General features: G+C 44.8%; 1 protein-coding gene across 2 annotated transcripts in view; it reads right to left on the reverse strand.

Annotated features, from left to right (window-relative positions):
- The window catches only part of ACCS (1-aminocyclopropane-1-carboxylate synthase homolog (inactive)), a 33,834-nt gene that overhangs the window by 7,444 nt on the left and 4,040 nt on the right, over positions 1–22,350 (reverse strand). The window contains exons 1-9 of one of the 2 annotated variants that reach the window (XM_073658167.1): positions 13,755–13,963; positions 13,056–13,585; positions 12,621–12,680; positions 11,320–11,390; positions 11,045–11,114; positions 10,898–10,964; positions 8,880–8,977; positions 8,570–8,647; positions 7,566–7,666 (exon numbers count right to left, since the gene is read on the reverse strand). In XM_073658167.1, coding sequence (XP_073514268.1) covers positions 7,566–7,666; positions 8,570–8,647; positions 8,880–8,977; positions 10,898–10,964; positions 11,045–11,114; positions 11,320–11,390; positions 12,621–12,680; positions 13,056–13,568 — 1,058 coding nt within the window. In that variant the 5' untranslated portion in view covers positions 13,569–13,585; positions 13,755–13,963. Of the gene's footprint in view, positions 1–7,565; positions 7,667–8,569; positions 8,648–8,879; positions 8,978–10,897; positions 10,965–11,044; positions 11,115–11,319; positions 11,391–12,620; positions 12,681–13,055; positions 13,586–13,754; positions 13,964–16,146; positions 16,778–22,350 lie in introns of those variants that run through there. The other variant, XM_073658166.1, reaches the window with a different exon arrangement.

Raw genomic sequence — 22,350 nt, forward strand, 5'->3', positions numbered from 1 at the left:
CTGCTGCCTGCAGAACCTTCCGTCCAAGACTGGCATCAGCCGATGAATAAGTATGGACCTTGTAAAACCTTGAAAAGGTGTGGAGTGAAGACCATGTTGCGGCCTTACAGATCTGAGAAGCTGAAGCCTGATTGCGAACAGCCCAAGAGGCCCCCACTGCCCGGATGGAGTGAGCCCTTACCCCCAGAGGGGGAGATTTGTCCGAGACGCGATATGCCTCCAAAATGGTCGAATGTATCCAACGGGCGATGGTTGACTTGGAAGCAGGGAGACCCTTGCGAAGCCCCTCAGGAATGACAAACAGGGCGTCCGAACGCCGAAGGGAAGCCATTCTAGAAAGGTACACAAGTAGAGCTCTGACCAGATCCAGTTTGTGCAGGGATTTCTCCCGAGGGTGCACTGGCGCCGAGCAGAAGGAAGGCAAAACGATGTCCTCATTGATGTGGAAAGAGGAGACTACTTTTGGCAAAAAGGAGGGCACTGGCCTGAGCACTACCTTGTCTTGATGGAAGACCAGAAAAGGCGACCGACAAGAGAGGGCTGCGAGCTCTGCAACCCTCCTAATAGAGGTAACAGCCACCAGAAAAGCCACCTTCCAGGAGAGAAGAGAGGCTGAGATGTCCCGAATGGGTTCAAACGGGGGCTGTTGAAGGACACTCAGGACCATAATTAAGGTCCCATGGATCCACCGGGGGACGATAAGGCGGCGCCAGGTGGGCCACCCCTTGCAGAAAAGTCTTGACCTGAGGACGGAAAGCCAAGCTACGCTGGAATAGAATGGACAAGGCCGAAACTTGGCCTTTGAGAGTGCTTAGAGAGAGTCCCGCCTCCAGGCCAGACTGAAGGAAGGCCAAAATGACCAGTAGCGAAAAGGACATGGGAGCTAGCTGATCCTTCTCGCAGTGACAAAAAAGGCTCTCCAGGTTCTGTGGTATATGTGTGAGGTTGCGGGTTTCCTGGCACTAATTAGGGTCTGGATGACGTCTGCAAAACCCGCCTTCCTCAACAATGCGGCCTCAACGACCATACCATTAAATTCAAAGAACGAGAACTCTGATGAAGAATAGGTCCCTGAGAGAAGAGGTCCGGACGGTCCGGTAGTCTCCAGGGGGAGTCGACGAGCAGGTTTACTAAATCTGCGTACCAGACGCGTCTTGGCCAATCCGGGGCTATTAGAATTACCGGTACTCCCTCTGTCTTGATCTTTTTGACGACCCGAGGGATCAATGGTAGAGGGGGAAAAAGATAGGGCAGCTGGAACTGAGACCATGAGATGACTAGCGCGTCTTGAGCGATCGCAAGGCGATCGCGGGACCGGGCTATGAAGGATGGAACCTTGTGGTTTAACCGAGACGCCATGAGGTCGACGTCCGGCGTGCCCCATCGTAAGCAAATCTGATGGAACACCTCGGGATGGAGAGACCATTCTCCTGAGGCAAGGCCCTGCCGACTGAGGAAGTCGGCCGCCCAATTGTCGACCCCCGGAACGTGTACTGCTGAGATTGCCGGAACAGTGTTCTCGGCCCAAACTAGCACTCTTGTCACCTCTTTCAAGACGGACTTGCTGCGCGTTCCTCCCTGAAGGTTTATGTACGCCACCGCCGTTGGGTTGTCCGATTGTAGGCGGACTGGGAACCCTGCAAGAATGTCCTGCCAGTGACGCAACGCCAGGTAAATTGCCCTTATCTCCAATATATTGATCGGTAGGGAGGCTTCGTGGAGACTCCAACGGCCCTGCGCTGTGTGGTGGAGGAAGACTGCCCCCCAACCAATGAGGCTGGCATCGGTCGTGACCACCTGCCAGAGAAGTGGTAAGATTGACCTCCCGGGTCTGAAGGAAGAAGGACGAGTCCACCATATTAGTGACCTTCTGACATGAGGAGGTAACCTGATGCGTCAATCTAGAGACGATGGGTTCTTGCCCCATGCCGACAGAAGGGCCAGTTGAAGAGGCCGGGTATGGAACTGGGCAAGTGGGACAGCTTCCATAGCTGTCACCATTTTTCCCAAGACACTCATTCACAGGTGAAGACGGCGTGGACTTGGGTCGGAGAGAAGGTGAATACCCCGACAGAGAGAGTTTATCTTTTCCCTCGGGAGAAGGACCCGGGCACGGGTCGTGTCGAACTGCATCCCTAGAAAGGTTAAGCACTGAGATGGGACCAGGGAGGATTTGTCTGTGTTGATCAGCCAGCCTAACCGAGAAAGCGTGTTCAGCGTGATCTGGAGACTGTGGAGGCAGTCCCTGAACGTGGGACCCTTGATCATTAGGTCGTCGAGGTAGGGGATAATTACAATCCCCCTGGCTCGTAGAATGGCCATGACCGTCGCCAATACCTTTGTGAAAACCCTCGGGGCGGAGGCAAGCCCGAAGGGGAGAGAAGTGAACTGGTAATGTGCGTTCTGGAAGGCAAATCGAAGGAACTTCTGATGTGGTGCGCAGATTGGGATATGAAGATACGCATCCTGAATATCCACTGAACATAGATATTCCCCGGCCTCCATCGAGGCGATTACCGACATGAGGGACTCCATTCTGAAGTGCCGTACGCGAACCTGTCGGTTTAGTTGTTTGAGGTCTAGGATTGGACGTAGTGAGCCATATTTTTTTGGAACGACGAAAAGATTTGAGTAGAAACCCGAACACCTTTCTTGAAGGGGGACTGGAACTATAACTCCTGAGCGCAGAAGGGAGGCAATGGCCTGAAGGAAACCGGGAAGTAGAGATGCGGGTGGCGGGACCTGAGAAATCGTGTTCTTGGTATGGCGTTGAACTTGATCTTGTAGCCTCAGGTCACTATCTCCTTGACCCAGGCATCCTCTATTGCCGATACCCAAGGGTCTCGGAACAGAAGTAGACGGCCGCCCACCCTGGGAGAAAACCCAGGTGGGAGTGACCCGTCATGCTGAGGAAAACCTGTTGGATCGAGATCGGGATCCAGAGGACTTGGAAGAGCGACCCTTTGCGCGCCAGCTGGGAGTGGGCCTAAAGGAAGGCTTACGTTTGTCCTGCTGTGCTGGGGTACGGTCCTGTTTGAGAGGAGGGTCCCGGTTGAGCGAAGCGACGAAAGGACCGAAACTGAAGGTAACGTTTCCTAGGAAAAGAGCGATTAGGTCTCGGCTGAGGAAGGGAAGTGTTCTTGCCCCAGTGGCATCGGAGATGATCTGGCCTAATTTAGACCCAAATAGTCTGGAGCCCTGAAAAGGGAGATTTGTTAGTGATTTCTTGGAGGCCGGGTCGGCGTTCCAAGGCTTCAGCCAAAGAATCCTACGTATAACGATGATATTGCTGGAGAAGCGGGCTGAATAGGTAGCGATGTCAAGGGACGCCGTGAGGAGATATTTCCCTGCGTGGGCGATCTGATCCGCTAGGTCAACCAGATCATCTGGAGAAGCCCCGGTGAGGATGCCCTGCCTAAGCTGTTTGGCCCATGTGGAGACTGCTTTTGATACCCAAGTTGAGGCGAAGGAAGGACAAAAGGAGGTGCCAGCTGCCTCGAAGGCTGACTTAGCCAAGGCCTCAACCTGTCTATCCGTAGTGTCCTTGAGGGAAGAACCGTCTGGAAGGGACAGTACTGTCTTAGCCGAGAGACGAGAGACAGGAGGATCCACAGAAGGGGACTCCGTCCATCTGCTGACGAGGTCGTGGTTAAATGGGTATAGCATGTCTAACTGTTTCTTTCCAGTGAAGCGCTTCTCAGGATGCTCCCATTGTTTCTGAAAAACACCATCAAATTCTGAATGGTTAGAAAAGGTGCGTGCCGGGCGCTTGATTCTCTTGAAGAATCCCACCAAGGACAACATCTGCAAGGAGTTTGTATGTTCTCCACGTGTTTGCGTGGGTTTCCTCCGGGTTCTCCGGTTTCCTCCCACACTTTAAAGACATACTGATAGGGAATCTAGATTGTGAGCCCCGATAGGGACAGCGACGATAATGTATGTGAAGCGCTGCGGAATATGTTAGCGCTATATAAAAATAAAGATTATTATTATTATTATTATTATTATTAAGGAAACAGAGTAGTCCTGAGAAGGGCTCTCGTCCTCTTTAACATGCAGAGTGTGATTGACGGCCGATATAAGGCTGTCAACCATGTCCTGGATTCTAGAATATTGGTCCGTGTCGGATCCAGAGTCAGAATCTGATGCAGTGTCTGATCCCGGAGCGACCTCTGGGGAAGAGTTGTGAGATGCAGGGAGCAATTTGGAGTCTGGAGAGCTAGAGGATGAGCTTGTGTGAGTCCGTTTCTGAGAAAATGCCCTCGGTCTGCCCTTAGAAGGAGGGGCAGGGGTACCTGCGAATCGTCCGTTGGAACGTTAGGAGCACTGGTGGCCGTGGATAGCATGGGCAAACGTTCTAGGACCTGCACCAGAGATGTAGATACTTTGCTGAGGTCAGAGACAGACTGGGACATAGCAACAGCCCACTCTGGAGGAGGGGGAGTTACGTCGTCCTGGGCGGCAGGGGGGTCTTGGGGTGCCAGCATGGTGGGAGGCTTGCAGGTCGAGCAGAATGCCGTTGTCAGACCCGCGGGCCACTTAGTACTGCAAAGAGCACAGGCGTAATATGTGACTGTGTGAGTGGGACGGACAGAAAGCTCCCTGGGTTTGGGCATATGTGCCTAACCAGGAATACTGCAGAGGAGGGAGCCTGTGGTGTGTGTAGGTGCCAGAGTAGGGCCTACCCGGTCTGGAATGGGCACGGTCCCGTATACCCCGTCGGAAAGTCCGGAGCCGCGGAGACAGGAGCAGGGCTGCGGTGATGAGGCAGTCAGACAGAATGCTGCTGCCGGAGCCAGAACAGAGAGCAGCGTAGAGGGGCGAAGCCGGAGCGGAGCGTGCTGCCCTGAGCGAGCTAGGGTAGCCAAAGCTCCGATAGGCAGAATGGATGGAGGCGGGCTTAAGAACTCGGCCGCTGATAGGCCCCCGGGATAAAAGTGGGCGTGATGGAAGCGCCGTATTGCTCCTCGGTCCTGATTGGCCGCTTTCCGGGAGGGGCGTATACCCGCCGGAAAGAGTAACGCCCACCCCGAGCCGCCCCCCGACAGAGAAAGCGCGGGCAGAAATGCCGCGCAAAAAAGGACAGAGAAGGAGGGGGGGCTGTGGGGGGCCGCGCAAAAAAGGACAGAGAAGTAGGGGGGGCTGTGGGGGATGCCATGCTGAGGGGGACGCCATACTATGCTGTGAGTCCGAGGCCCCCGGTTCTCTGATGTCCTGTGAGGAGAGGGGGAATGGCCAAGCGCTGCTGTAAGCGAGCGTCGGCGGGGAAATGTGATGCCCCCCTTATTATCCCAGGATTTACGGGGCCCGCTGGTAGGCAATTCTGTGCCATAGCTGAGATGTGAGGGACATGGGGCTGAGGAGGCAGCAGGGAGGGATTGTACCTTTCCGGATGACTCTTCTTCCTCTTTCCCTCTGAGGATGGTCTCAGGATGCCTTCCTGGATAGGGGGGGGGATCCTGGCTCTTCCTCTTCCCGCACTGACCGGTTCTGGACAGTGCAGGAGACGGTGTCGACCCCAGAATCTGGGGGAACGTCACCGCAGTGACCACCGTCTCCCTCCCAGGCCGCTCCAAGGAGTGGGGAATGGGCAAGGACTGGCCACCGAGAATCACCCTGAGACACCCGAAGGTGACAGGGGATAGGTCCTGCCCAGCGGGTCTGAGAGTGGGCGATGTGGGAAATGCCACACTGCTCTCTCGGTCGCTTGAGAATGGGGATAACAGGGGACTCTGTGTTCCCTGTTAACCCTGAAGAGCTGTATCTGAAAAATAAAGAAGAAACATTAATAAACACAACGGGGTTTGATCAGTAGGATCCAGGTCTACCTCCTACAGACACTAAGCTTAAACTGGCGAGCTTGGTGGCTGTAGGCGGGTGTATACTGCGGAGGAGGAGCCATTTTCCTTTTTTTGCATAGTGTCAACCTCCTAGCGACAGCGGCATACACCCATGGTCCTGTGTCCCCCAATGAAGCGATAAAGAAACAGGATTTAACTCAGGATCAGTAATGTAATGTATTTACTCAGTAGAAAAATCCAGCTCACAGATAAAGTCCAAAAAAGTGCATTTTATTCTCCAAGGTACATGAAGCAAAGATTACAATTGTGTATTCATCTAAAAGAGAAATGCTTGCCGCTCGAAACGCGTCGAAAGATGACTGCATTCTCTTTTTTGTGAATACACAATTGTAATCTTTGCTTCATGTACCTTGGAGAATAAAATGCACTTTTTTGGACTTTATCTGTGAGCTGGATTTTTCTGCTTTCTCTATTGGATGTTGCACCCTGTCCAGGTGCTATCCGTGCTCCCGAAGTGTGGAACTGCAGGTGGTGAGCTGGATTTACTTCTGTGACTTTGTATTTACTCAGTGACGGCACCAGCAGAATAATGAGTGCAGCTCTGGAGTATAATACTGGATGTAACTCAGGATCAGTACAGGATCAGTAATGTAATGTATGTACACAGTGACTGCACCAGCAGAATAGTGAGTGCAGCTCTGGAGTATAATACAGGATGTTACTCAGGATCAGTACAGGATCAGTAATGTAATGTATGTACACAGTGACTGCACCAGCAGAATATTGAGTGCAGCTCTGGAGTATAATACAGGATGTAACTCAGGATCATTAATGTAATGTATGTACACAGTGACTGCACCAGCAGAATAGTGAGTGCAGCTCTGGAGTATAATACAGGAGGTAACTCAGGATCAGTACAGGATCAGTAATGTAATGTATGTACACAGTGACTGCACCAGCAGAATAGTGAGTGCAGCTCTGGAGTATAATACAGGATGTAACTCAGGATCAGTACAGGATCAGTAATGTAATGTATGTACACAGTGACTACACCAGCAGAATAGTGAGTGCAGCTCTGGAGTATAATACAGGATGTAACTCAGGATCAGTAATGTAATGTATGTACACAGTGACTGCACCAGCAGAATAGTGAGTGCAGCTCTGGAGTATAATACAGGATGTAACTCAGGATCAGTAATGTAATGTATGTACACAGTGACTGCACCAGCAGAATAGTGAGTGCAGCTCTGGAGTATAATACAGGATGTAACTCAGGATCAGTACAGGATCAGTAATGTAATGTATGTACACAGTGACTGCACAAGCAGAATAGTGAGTGCAGCTCTGGAGTATAATACAGGATGTAACTCAGGATCAGTAGTGTAATGTATGTACACAGTGACTGCACCAGCAGAATAGTGAGTGAAGCTCTGGAGTACAATACAGGATGTAACTCAGGATCAGTAATGTAATGTATGTACACAGTGACTGCACAAGCAGAATAGTGAGTGCAGCTCTGGAGTATAATGCATTATGTAACTCAGGATCAGTAATGTAATGTATGTACATAGTGACTGCACCAGCAGAATAGTGAGTGCAGCTCTGGAGTATAATGCATTATGTAACTCAGGATCAGTAATGTATGTACACAGTGACGGCACCAGCAGAATAGTGAGTGCAGCTCTGGAGTATAATGCAGGATGTAACTAAATGATAATTTATGTAATGTATGTACACAATGAAATAGACAAGGCTTCACATTACCTTTTGGCGAATTCTAAGAACTCCATCATTTCAGTAGCAGAGTAAATGTCACCCAGAGGGTTGTGAGGATTTATTAGGATCATAGCCTTTATGATTGTGCCCTAGAAAGAAGTAATAGGCATAGTGTATTTTCAGCAGAAATTACAAAGCTGCAACATTTAAACCAAAGTATAATTTGCAAAAAAAAAGAATTGAAATTGTTTTCTGGTTTTATGAAATAATAAAAGGACAATTGTTGTTAGAACAGTCCCATGACAATAAGAAAGTGCCCCCAACCCCTGTGCTGTGACCCCCGGCAATTAGCTGCAATTTGTGGGGAAACCTAGAAGTGGGCAATTTCCCTGTAGCACTTCCACAGGGGAAATGAAACATTACACAGTCACATTCAAATGAATGGGTTGTCTGTGCAAAATAGGAGAGGACGGTTCCTCCCGAACAAGATACTCTTCATGTAACAGCCTAGCAAAGTATTTGAAGATCAATCCCTCTAATTAATTTATTAGGAAAACTTCTGCAACTTTTTAATAAACTTTGAGCTTCTATTTCTCACCACGTTGAGGATCTCTTCTTGCTGCCGGTGAACCACACAGCAATGCCCTCACTTAGGCCTCATTCAGAAGTCCGTTTTTTTTGTGTACGAGCGTTATCTGTGTTTTTTATGGATAGCACTCGTACCTATATTAGTGAATAGGGTCACATGTCCCAGTTGGTGCAAAATCGTGGTGACATATCCGATATATCCGACATATCAATGTTGGATCAAAATCAGCAATGCAAGTCTATGTGTCCGTGAAAAAAATCAGACGGCACTGGGATGGCATCTGAGTGTGATCCGATTTTCATGGACTGTTAGATAGGAGAAGGTGGAGAAACTTTTTTTTTCACGTACGAGAAAAACTGATGAAACTTTTCTCTGGTAAAAAAAACTGACGTGTGAATGAGGCCTTACACGCATGAACATTTTTCCTATTCTGCAGTTACATTAACCTTTGTGGAAGCCTCACCTCCTCCTTCGCTGTCTGTAGGGTTGATTCCAGTTTCGACACGGTCAGCTGGAACGGACGGGTTCCTGGAGAGGTGACCTGAGAAATAAGAGGACCCGATAATCATATAGCTTCAGTCCTATACAGGACGATCAATGACTAAATGTAAGCGATGATGGCCCAAATGGATCACTACACTCGGGCTTGGTCACGTCCAAGACCGATATGGTGCCATTTTTAACCTATAGATCCTGTATGACTAGGACGCTTAGGACTAGGACTTACTGCATATTGCAGGTCCCCGTGTCGTCCGATCCCGCACCCTCCTCACCTTGCTCTCTAGGTGCACATACATCAATTTAATGCCGCTGTACAGGAAGATGCTCTGCGTGATTCCTCCATAGAAAGGGGTGGCAATAAGAACCGAGTCTGCAAAATAATAATCACGTTAATGAGAATTCACCTGCAAGTCGGCCTCTTACCTGCACTCGGCCTATAAAGAGAAGCTCTGCCGTATACTACAAGTCTGTAATTTTGAATCTTTGTAATAAATCCCCATCACCCTTTTTTGCTATTTTCATTTAATTTTCACAAAAAAAACATTTGGCACGCAGCATTTACATGAGGCCGCCCATGACTTACATTGTCGGCATGGGTTTTATGGGGTTAATCAGTTTTAATAAAATAGCTTTCTGCCATTAAGGAAAAATGTATAGATGATACCTTTATAGTTTTAAACTTCTCCAAAATGATAAAGACATAACCAGATATCAAGAAACTAATCTATCATATCTGTTAGAGCTCCAAAAAAAAATCTTCAGCACACCCCAAAAAACAATGTGTAGAAGATGCTTTTATGTGGCCATATTAAAGACACTGAGACAAATAAAGTAGTGAATATACCTATTACTTTAAATCTTATCAGATGAAAAATAATCTCTTTGTGCCCATTTTATATAATAATTCTGGCTTCTCTTCATATTTAGTACCCTGAGTGCACAGGGATGTAATGTTTTCTCTCATTGTGCCCATTTTGTAGTGTAATTCTGGCTTCTCTCCCTACTTAGTACCCTGAGTGCACGGGGTTGTAATGTTTTCTCTTTTTCTGCCCATTTGGTATTATAATTCTGGCTTCTCTCCCTATTTAGTACGCTGAGTGCACAGGGATGTAATGTTTTCTCTCCTTGTGCCCATTTTGTAGTGTAATTCTGGCTTCTCTCCCTACTTAGTACCCTGAGTGCACAGGGTTGTAATGTTTTCTCTTTTTCTGCCCATTTTGTATTATAATTCTGGCTTCTCTCCCTATTTGGTACCCTGAGTGCACAGTGATGTAATGTTTTCTCTCTCTGTGCCCATTTTGTATTATAATTCTGGCTCATCTCCCTATTTAGTACTCTGAGTGCACAGGGATGTAATGTTTTCTATTTGGAATTTTAGTGGTTGCCCAGTTGAAAAAAAAAGATCTCTGGATGTGCTCCTACAAAAATAAATAAAACATAGAATAAAAGAATAAACCATGTACTTATTTTTTTCCAAAGGTATCACAATTTCCCAGTAACAGATTTTACTTTTGCCAGGGGAGAAACTTTCCTGTGTCAGCATCTCAACCGTGCTGTCTGTGAAGGGGGTTGGCTTACTGGTTCATTTAAATTACCCAGCAAGCCCGCTTTTTTTTGTTAAAGACAATACAAAGACTGAGAAGGGGGTTGGCTTGGCTCAGGGAGGCTGACAATAAATAAATAGATCTCTTAGACTTGATGAGACTGGTGTGTTTACTTTCAAAAAATTCACATAAGAATGGATGTAAACTTATGATATTTATAGGAGCGCGAATCTAGCTATAGAATCAAATATGTTATATGTGTATATGAGTCCAAGTGTATTTAATCTCCAGCCATCCAGCCTGACTGACAGCTGCAGCTTGTACTGAGCAGTGTGAAATCTCAGCAGCAGGAAGGAGGGACATTGAGGAGCTGTCAATCAGGCTAGATTGGGGGAGATTCAACAGCAAGGATGAGTGGCAATGATTTTTTGTCCACCTATCCGGATTAACAGCTCCTCAGTGTCCTTTACCCTGTTGCAGCTCAATCTTCGCCCCAGCACACGCCTGACTGACAGCTCCTCAGTGTTGATAAGGACAGGTGGCTGGAGATTGGACACTGAAAATAGACACTGAGGAGCTGTGAAAGACACCACTGATTCCCCGAGATTCTGTGCTCGGAAGGGTTGTCAAGCAGCAAGTCCATAGAAATCAGTCTGGAATATCTAGAATCTCACTAAACAGGTGCAAGAAGACTTGATGGTACGTCATATATGTGGGTGGAGAACCCTTTAATCCAGTAAACTTACCTCCTGGATCACACAGAACGGCAGCCAGGGCTGAGAACAGGGAGCCGCATCCATTCAAGATAACCACCTATGAGACAAGGGACAGAGCCGGAGTGTCAGCAGCCAGAAATGAGTGGAGGTCAGCAAGATAATACCAATACTACTTACATTTTCAGGATTTAAAGGACTCGGTGCTTTACAGTAATATGTCAAAAAACGTGCCACCTCCTCCCGTAAGCTAAGAGGGACGGAAAAGATGTCTTATAAACCGTGAAGGAAGAGTAAGAGCAAACACAAGGAATACAGGGTTCTTGTTCATTTTGGAAACTTGTTATAAAGTATAACTTAAAGGGGGGTTCAATCAATGTAGTACAATAAGTTTTGCAACTTTCTAATCTAGTTTATAGTTTATTTCCTGATCATTTTCCAGGTATAATACTCACAAGGTATGCCCCTTCCAGTCCGGATACTGCAGCAGCGGCGGCTCGATCACATTCATGTCGCTCTGCGTCAGCTGCAGGAGAGTAACCACAGGAGAAACAACATCAGCCATGTATGAGACATACCGATTCACAGAAAGCCGAAAAAAATATATAGCAAGGCTTAAAGGGCCCATTCATGCACTGTAGAAGCGGACACATTGCCATTGAGATCTGTCATCAGTACGTTGCTCCATCTACGGCTGTTAATCAGTTAAATCCCGCTGTCAGTCACCGACAGTGGCATTTAACACACGCCAGCCAGAAGCGTGTCACAAACCGCACCCATCGGCGCCTGTGGCCGGGGTTCATAGGAGATTGTGATTTTTGCTATACATAGCAGAGTTGAAGCCCTGCCATTTGTAGCACAGGCGATCAGACGATCACAGCTTCAAGTCTCCTAAAGGGACTATTGAAAACACAGTAGAAAAAAAAAAAAGTGAAAAAAAAAAAAAGCCCACAAAAATTCAAATCACCCCCTTTTTGCCCCATTAAAAATTAAAAAAAAAAAATGACACATATTTGATATAGTTGTGTTCAGAAATGTCCGATCTCTCAAAATATAAAAAAATTAATCCGATCGGTAAACGGCGTAATGAGGAAAAAAATCAAAATGCCAGAATTACTTTTTTTTTGGGGGCGCCACACCATTGCAATAAAATGTAGTAGCAGACGATCAAAGCATCGTATCTACCCCAAAATGGTATCAATAAAAACATCCTCTCAGGGTGCAAAAAATAAGCTCTCACCCAGCCCCACACAGATCACAAAAATGAATACGTTACGGGTCTTGGAAAACATCGACATAAGTGAATTTTTTTTTCACCACTTAAAAAATAAACTTTACGTGTTTGTTATCTGCGTACTGACCTGTAGAATCGTATTGCCAGGTCATTTTTACCATATAGTGAACATGGTAAATGAAAAACAATTGTTGAATTGCACTTATTTTTGCAATTTAACTGCACTTGGAATTTTTTCCCCCGTTTTCCAGTAATCTATATGGCAAAATTAATGGTGTCATTCAAAAAGTACAACTCGTCTCGCAAAAAAACAAACCCTTATACGGCCATATTGATGGAAAATTAAAAAAGTTATGGCTCTTGGAAGAAGGGGAGGAAAAAAACGGAAGCGTAAAAACGAAAAATCGCCAGGTAACGAAGGGCTAAATGGCGCGGGATCAGTTGGAGCTCCTTAGTGGTTGGACTCCCCAGCAATCGGGAAGTTGTCCCTTATTCCCTTGTTCATCCAACATTAGCACTTACCCGCTTAGACATCAGATCAAAGCAAAGTTTATTCTCGCTTGTGCCGAAGTTGATGATTCCCTAAAAAAAGAACAGGAAACAAATGGTGCACGTTACCAATTTACCAACCCCTTTAGGACCAGACTATTATTGTCCTATAAGGCCATACAAAATTTTGGGTCTTTTCTCCATTTTCGCCTTGTCATTCTAGAAGTAATAACATTATTATTTCCACCAAAGCGGAATCAGATTTTTCTTTTGACTATGATGATGGAGCTAGAATATCGGCAGTGCCCATGCAATTATTTTGCCCTATTAATACATAAGAGTGCCCAATCCCCTATTATAGTGAACCATAAACCTCCCCCTCCCCAACCCGGAACATACAAGATGGCAATACAGTGTAAGAATATGAAGCCCGGTGTCCTCCCCCCATGATTATAGATACTGACTCACGTTGGGGTTCTTGTCTTCATCGTACTTGTCTTCATGGTACGCTCTGTATCCCTCCTCGGAGGAGCCCCGGAAGCCGCTCAGGATGTTCCCCCGGGTGGAGAGATAGGGGCTGCGGTACTGATTACAGTTGTAGACGTCTCCCTGCAGGGGCTCCTGCACATTGCCCGTCGCTCCCTTGCCAGCAATGTCCCCCTCTTGGGTAAAATTGGCATCGGTTTGTGGCATGACCTCTCCACCTCCTCCCTGGCGGATCATGCCCAACATCTGGGCAAAAATGGTGAACATGCGCAACTCGTGTTGGCGGTCCAGCTGAAGCCTCCGCTCTTCAAGACGCAGCCTTCGTTCCTCGGCCTCTTGCTCCTGCTCCATCCTCCTCTCTTCCATCTGGAGGAAGCGTTCTTCCGATGCTCGCTGCGCCATCAGCATCTGTGAGATCAGCTCACTTAGCGGCTCGCGGTCTTTCCTTTTCCTCCAGAACCTCGGGTGGCCGCTCTGTCCCGATGACCCGGCCATGTTGGACTCACTAAAGCCTGCAAGGCACAAACACATCACCAACTTAGGGGGTGGCAATCAATATTAAATCTCCCACTCAGCTTTACCGGGGTCCTCATCAGGCGATATGTCCCTGCAGAACCAGACAGGTGTGACATTCAGCAGCCCTTTAAGTGCAATCTCTAAGTGCAGCTGTCGTGCGCTTACCTGTCCGATCAGCTCACAAATAAATAATCTGCTAAAGCATTTTAGGAATACGATTCCCAATTTCCTCCCTGGCCCCCTCTAAGTGGGTGTGGACTTCCCCCTAAATGATAGCTCTGTCCTCCACTGCAACCTCAAGACATGTTTATCCAGAAGACAACAGTGCTCTGTGTCCCGGCCGGCCGTGCGTCCGATCCGCTGAGCACACAGTCCGCTTCTCAGGACCGGAGCGGAGTAAGACGGCGGCACCTCGCACAGTCCTGCAATTATACGCTGCTGGCAATGCAATTTAACCCCTTATCCTCCGCAGTGGTGGAGATAGCAAAAAGCCATAATTGAAAACGGCCTGGGACTACGGTTGCATTTCAGCGTCTCTCGTCACTGTCCACGCCGTGCCCTGTTTTATCACTAGACTGTGCCAGCCATATCCACAACTTGTTATATTTTTTTTTTTTCTGGTATTTACATGTATTTTTTATGTCCGCATTTTGGGGTCTAGGATAATGCTGAAAAACTTTTCTCAAACTTTTTTTTTTTTAGCAGAAATAGTATGAACAGTTGTTTGAATCATTACGGACACGGCAAAACCAATAATGCTTCTTTTTATTATTATTATTATTTATTTTAACTTTAGCTATAATACATAATGTTTTTTAGGCTTCTTTCATATTATTATTTCTTTTAATTTTAGCCATAATAAATAATGTTATTTGCTTTTTTGGGGGGGGGGATTTTTTTTTCTTTTATCGCCCCATTTGGGGATTTAAACATTTGATCTAATGACTGCTTCTATAATACACAATAACCGTGTATTGCATGATATTAAAGGGGGTTTCTGCTCTTCTTTGGGCAATGGCTACATGACAACTTTGGCTGCAACGCAGGTCGTGCGGACATAATGTCTGAATGCTACATTGCAGTATGATGCAGGTGAAGGTACAGCGACCTGGACAAAAGTCCAAACTGGTTCTGAATTTTTTGCAACACATTTGTGGTGGTTGCGGTACCTTGCGAATCTCAATGTGACCCCATTCACCTGCATTATGCTGCCATATTCCTGCACATACAGAGATGTCATCATTAGATGTGATGTCGCAACTCAAAGTCGCACAACACGTCACAGCGGGCAGCCATGTTTAAAATTAAAATAAAAAGCCAACCTGGAATTAGCCCCCAAACCTGCTAACTGCAGATCCTATGGTCTCCCCCCTGGACTACAGAAGATGACGCCTGGGCCTCCAGTCTCCTGACCCTGTAGCCAGTCAGCGGCTTCAGCAGTCAGATCACTGGTAGTCACTGGGGTGGTCTTGTGCCCTGCAGTCGTGATGTCGCTGAGTCAACCTGGTAGCTAAGACTTAGGGGTGGTGGAGAGCCAGTGAGGCTTATTTTATTAATTTTACAGAGGAATAAGCATTAAAAAAAATCATGGAAACCCCCTTTAAGAGCATGGTGCTAGCTGTATGATACAGCCGGCACCTGAGAGTGATGGAGCCAGCAGTTTGTGAAAATGACCAACTGCAATATGTTATTAAGGTGCAGGAAAGAAAGCGGTTAATAGCGGATATGAAACCAATATGTATGTAAACTAGGCCACCGCCATATACACCCAGGAGGACAAGCGGTCGAAGGCTGTCATCACGAGTACAGACAGCGATGTACGGACTGGCTGTTGGTCAGGGGCCCTGCGGTCGGTACCTAAATCACGGAGGGTGTAACGCTGTATTCACACTGCCACTATGGCTTTCATTATGTCAGTAGGCCGCAACACTTTGCCTTGTTGCTCATAGCAACCAATCACAGTGCAGCTTTCACTTTACCAGAGCAGGATAAGACATGAAAGCTGCGCTCTGATTGGTTGCTAGGGGCAGTTCTGATAAACGAGGCCCAAATTACGTCTTGCAGTTTGACAGGAAGCTACGGACGGCTGATAGCGGCGTGAAAGGGGCCACAGCCAGAGCAGCCCGCACTACACACAGCTTATCGGGCTCAGCTTATCGGGGGGAGACAGACATCCCCATCTTGGCTGGGGCTTTAGTAGCCCTTTAAGAGTTTTTTAGGGATTATCTGGTCTGGATCCTATTGTTGCAAACTCTCAGCTGTGAGAAGTCTGAGGTGGCCCCATGTTTCTATTCACCGACAGCTAAAAGCGATTTTGGTGAAGAAAACAACGGAGGGGGTTCATGAAAACGAGAGGGTTACCATAGCAACCAATCAGGTCACAGCCTTAAAGGGGTGTTCCAATGTTCACAGATGTCACTTTAAGACCGGTGATGGTCCAACCTGTGGGGCCTCAGCTGACCCAGAGTATGACGGGCCCCGGCCGTACACATTACATGGCGCCTTGTATACTATCTGAGCACGCCCCTAGCAGCCATATTTACAGACGGACGCTTACCTGAGGGGGACGCGCTGACATCGGCGGTCACTTCCACTCTGGATATTGGGGAGTCTGGGGCCCCCCGGTCCATCATGCTCTGCTCCTCGTCCTCCTGCTCGGCCCCGGAGTCCTGTATATAGGTCATGGAGGGCGGCTCGGGGGTCAGACATTGCTCGTCTGATTGCACCTCCTCACATTTGATCTCCATCAGCTCCGGGTGTTGGGTGTGACTGTATGGGGGAAAGTGAGTGTGGAAGCCCTCAGAGAGCGGGCTCTGCAGCAGCGGGGGCCCCAGCACCCCACCAGGGGCCATGGCCCCGTAGGAGATGGTGGGGCGGTGGGTCAGCACCCGGTCCATGACCTCATAGAACTTCCAGGCTCGGCCGCCCCGCAGCGTCTTGCTGTTGTCCTTCAGCCGGCGGTACTCCAGCTTCATCTTCTTGATCTTCTCCCGGCACTGGTCACCCGTCCGGTGGATCCCCTTCTCCCTCAGGACGTCTGCGATCCGGTTGAAGACGTGCTGGTTCCTCAGACAACTCTCCAGCTCCATCTGCACCGATTCATTGCCCCAAAGCTGCAGCAGCTCCACCACCTCCGGGTCCGACCAGTTACTGCCGCGCTCGTACTTCTTCCCACGGAAATCCATGTTCTAAGGAGATGACGCCAAGATGTGGAAAGAAAGTGACCCCCGGACTCCCTACACTACATGAGCCCTCTGCATGGACGTACTCTACACCCTACCAAAGCTGCTGCAAGGACAACGGGGAACTGGGAGTATTCCCGAATAACAGCGGCTGCCAACACATAAATCTAATTATAACTGGATCCTATTACAATTACCGGCTCTGGATGTTATAACTAGATATTATAATTATCGGGTCTGGATATTATACCTAGATGTTATAATTACCGGGTCTGGAAGTTATAACTAGATAATACAATTACCGTACTGGTCCGGATATTATAACTGGATATTATAATTACCTGGTCTGGATGTTATAACTAGATATTATAATTACCGGGTCTGGATATTATAACTAGATATTATAATTACTGGATATTATAACTTGACGTTATAATTACCAAATCTTGGCATAACATCAAGTCTGGAAATTATAACTATATTTTATTGTAACTAACAGGTCAGAATGATGTTGAAATATTATAATTTGACTGTATTATAATTATCGCGTCTAGTTATTATATCAGGTCTGGTTATGGGGTCGGGATAGTGCAGCCAGATATAATAATTACTTATTATAACTAATAGGTCTGGATATTATAAGCAGTTTACAGTACTATACCTATATCCTCTTATAATTGTGACTTTTGATTAGAATTGTCCTGGATATTATAACTGCACAGCTGATCTGTTCTGATTGCTTTATTACAGGTTATTATCAGTAAACTTGCTCCCTGGCCGGACAGTATTATGTCTCCTCTCTGGATATTATAATCTCTTCTTCTCTGGATATTATAACCGCTCCTCTCTGGATATTATAATCTCTTCCTCTCTGGATATTATAACGGCTCCTCTCTGGATATTATAATCTCTTCCTCTCTGGATATTATAACGGCTCCTCTCTGGATATTATAATCTCTTCCTCTCTGGATATTATAACGGCTCCTCTCTGGATATTATAATCTTTTTCTCTCTGGATATTATAACGGCTCCTCTCTGGATATTATAATCTCTTCCTCTCGGGATATTATATTCTCTTCCTCTCTGGATATTATAATGGCTCCTCTCTGGATATTATATTCTCTTCCTCTCTGGATATTATAATCTCTTCCTCTCTGGATATTATAACGGCTCCTCTCTGGATAATATAATCTCTTCCTCTCTGGATATTATAACGGCTCCTCTCTGGATATTATAATCTCTTCCTCTCGGGATATTATATTCTCTTCCTCTCTGGATATTATAATCTCTTCCTCTCTGGATATTATACTCTCTTCCTCTCTGGATATTATAACGTCTCCTCTCTGGATATTATAATCTCTTCCTCTCTGGATATTATAACGGCTCCTCTCTGGATATTATAACGGCTCCTCTCTGGATATTATAATCTCTTCCTCTCGGGATATTATATTCTCTTCCTCTCTGGATATTATAACGGCTCCTCTCTGATATTATATTCTCTTCCTCTCTGGATATTATAATCTCTTCCTCTCTGGATATTATAACGGCTCCTCTCTGGATATTATAATCTCTTCCTCTCTGGATATTATAATCTCTTCCTCTCTGGATATTATAACGGCTCCTCTCTGGATATTATATTCTCTTCCTCTCTGGATATTATAATCTCTTCCTCTCTGGATATTATAATCTCTTCCTCTCTGGATATTATAACGGCTCCTCTCTGGATATTATAATCTCTTCCTCTCTGGATATTATAATCTCTTCCTCTCTGGATATTATAATGTCTCCTCTCTGGATATTATAATCTCTTCCTCTCTGGATATTATAACGTCTCCTCTCTGGCTATTATAATCTCTTCCTCTCTGGATATTATAATCTCTTCCTCTCTGGATATTATAATCTCTTCCTCTCTGGATATTATAACGGCTCCTCTCTGGATATTATAATCTCTTCCTCTCTGGATATTATAATCTCTTCCTCTCTGGATATTATAACGTCTCCTCTCTGGATATTATAATCTCTTCCTCTCTGGATATATTCTCTTCCTCTCTGGATATTATAACGGCTCCTCTCTGGATATTATATTCTCTTCCTCTCTGGATATTATAATCTCTTCCTCTCTGGATATTATAATCTCTTCCTCTCTGGATATTATAACGGCTCCTCTCTGGATATTATAATCTCTTCCTCTCTGGATATTATATTCTCTTCCTCTCTGGATATTATAATCTCTTCCTCTCTGGATATTATATTCTCTTCCTCTCTGGATATTATAACGTCTCCTCTCTGGCTATTATAATCTCTTCCTCTCTGGATATTATAATCTCTTCCTCTCTGGATATTATAATCTCTTCCTCTCTGGATATTATATTTTCTTCCTCTCTGGATATTATAACATCTCCTCTCTGGATATTATATTCTCTTCCTCTCTGGATATTATATTCTCTTCCTCTCTGGATATTATAATCTCTTCCTCTCTGGATATTATAATCTCTTCCACTCTGGATATTATAATCTCTTCCTCTCTGGATATTATAATCTCTTCCTCTCTGGATATTATATTCTCTTCCTCTCTGGATATTATAACATCTCCTCTCTGGATATTATAATCTTTTCCTCTCTGGATATTATATTCTCTTCCTCTCTGGATATTATAATCTCTTCCTCTCTGGATATTATATTCTCTTCCTCTCTGGATATTATAATCTCTTCCTCTCTGGATATTATATTCTCTTCCTCTCTGGATATTATAATCTCTTCCTCTCTGGATATTATAACATCTCCTCTCTGGATATTATAATCTCTTCCTCTCTGGATATTATAATCTCTTCCTCTCTGGATATTATAACGTCTCCTCTCTGAATATTATAATCTCTTCCTCTCTGGATATTATAATGTCTCCTCTCTGGATATTATATTCTCTTCCTCTCTGGATATTATAACGTCTCCTCTCTGGATATTATATTCTCTTCCTCTCTGGATGTTATAATCTCTTCCTCTCTGGATATTATAACGTCTCCTCTCTGGCTATTATAATCTCTTCCTCTCTGGATATTATAAAGTCTCCTCTCTGGCTATTATAATCTCTTCCTCTCTGGATATTATAATCTCTTCCTCTCTGGATATTATATTCTCTGCCTCTCTGGATATTATAACGTCTCCTCTCTGGATATTATATTCTCTTCCTCTCTGGATATTATATTCTCTTCCTCTCTGGATATTATAATCTCTTCCTCTCTGGATATTATAACGTCTCCTCTCTGGCTATTATAATCTCTTCCTCTCTGGATATTATAATCTCTTCCTCTCTGGATATTATATTCTCTGCCTCTCTGGATATTATAACGGCTCCTCTCTGGATATTATATTCTCTTCCTCTCTGGATGTTATAATCTCTTCCTCTCTGGATATTATAACGTCTCCTCTCTGGCTATTATAATCTCTTCCTCTCTGGATATTATAAAGTCTCCTCTCTGGCTATTATAATCTCTTCCTCTCTGGATATTATAATCTCTTCCTCTCTGGATATTATATTCTCTGCCTCTCTGGATATTATAACGTCTCCTCGCTGGATATTATATTCTCTTCCTCTCTGGATATTATATTCCCTTCCTCTCTGGATATTATAATCTCTTCCTCTCTGGATATTATAACGTCTCCTCTCTGGCTATTATAATCTCTTCCTCTCTCGATATTATAATCTCTTCCTCTCTGGATATTATAACGTCTCCTCTCTGAATATTATAATCTCTTCCTCTCTGGATATTATAATCTCTTCCTCTCTGGATATTATATTCTCTTCCTCTCTGGATATTATAACGTCTCCTCTCTGAGTATTATAATCTCTTCCTCTCTGGATATTATATTCTCTTCCTCTCTGGATATTATAATCTCTTCCTCTCTGGATATTATAATCTCTTCCTCTCTGGATATTATAACGTCTCCTCTCTGAATATTATAATCTCTTCCTCTCTGGATATTATATTCTCTTCCTCTCTGGATATTATAACATCTCCTCTCTGGATATTATAATCTCTTCCTCTCTGGATATTATATTCTCTTCCTCTCTGGATATTATAATCTCTTCCTCTCTGGATATTATATTCTCTTCCTCTCTGGATATTATAATCTCTTCCTCTCTGGATATTATATTCTCTTCCTCTCTGGATATTATAATCTCTTCCTCTCTGGATATTATAACATCTCCTCTCTGGATATTATAATCTCTTCCTCTCTGGATATTATAATCTCTTCCTCTCTGGATATTATAACGTCTCCTCTCTGAATATTATAATCTCTTCCTCTCTGGATATTATAATGTCTCCTCTCTGGATATTATATTCTCTTCCTCTCTGGATATTATAACGTCTCCTCTCTGGATATTATATTCTCTTCCTCTCTGGATGTTATAATCTCTTCCTCTCTGGATATTATAACGTCTCCTCTCTGGCTATTATAATCTCTTCCTCTCTGGATATTATAAAGTCTCCTCTCTGGCTATTATAATCTCTTCCTCTCTGGATATTATAATCTCTTCCTCTCTGGATATTATATTCTCTGCCTCTCTGGATATTATAACGTCTCCTCTCTGGATATTATATTCTCTTCCTCTCTGGATATTATATTCTCTTCCTCTCTGGATATTATAACGTCTCCTCTCTGGCTATTATAATCTCTTCCTCTCTGGATATTATAATCTCTTCCTCTCTGGATATTATATTCTCTGCCTCTCTGGATATTATAACGGCTCCTCTCTGGATATTATATTCTCTTCCTCTCTGGATGTTATAATCTCTTCCTCTCTGGATATTATAACGTCTCCTCTCTGGCTATTATAATCTCTTCCTCTCTGGATATTATAAAGTCTCCTCTCTGGCTATTATAATCTCTTCCTCTCTGGATATTATAATCTCTTCCTCTCTGGATATTATATTCTCTGCCTCTCTGGATATTATAACGTCTCCTCTCTGGATATTATATTCTCTTCCTCTCTGGATATTATATTCCCTTCCTCTCTGGATATTATAATCTCTTCCTCTCTGGATATTATAACGTCTCCTCTCTGGCTATTATAATCTCTTCCTCTCTCGATATTATAATCTCTTCCTCTCTGGATATTATAACGTCTCCTCTCTGAATATTATAATCTCTTCCTCTCTGGATATTATAATCTCTTCCTCTCTGGATATTATATTCTCTTCCTCTCTGGATATTATAACGTCTCCTCTCTGAGTATTATAATCTCTTCCTCTCTGGATATTATATTCTCTTCCTCTCTGGATATTATAACGTCTCCTCTCTGAGTATTATAATCTCTTCCTCTCTGGATATTATATTCTCTTCCTCTCTGGATATTATAATCTCTTCCTCTCTGGATATTATAATCTCTTCCTCTCTGGATATTATAACGTCTCCTCTCTGAATTTTATAATCTCTTCCTCTCTGGATATTATAATCTCTTCCTCTCTGGATATTATATTCTCTTCCTCTCTGGATATTATAATCTCTTCCTCTCTGGATATTATAATCTCTTCCTCTCTGGATATTATAATCTTTTCCTCTCTGGATATTATAATCTC

The sequence above is a fragment of the Phyllobates terribilis genome, unplaced genomic scaffold (assembly GCF_046119375.1).
Source record: "Phyllobates terribilis strain yellow unplaced genomic scaffold, ASM4611937v1 Scaffold_13__5_contigs__length_258822181, whole genome shotgun sequence".
In the NCBI taxonomy this organism is placed as follows: Eukaryota; Metazoa; Chordata; class Amphibia; order Anura; family Dendrobatidae; genus Phyllobates; species Phyllobates terribilis.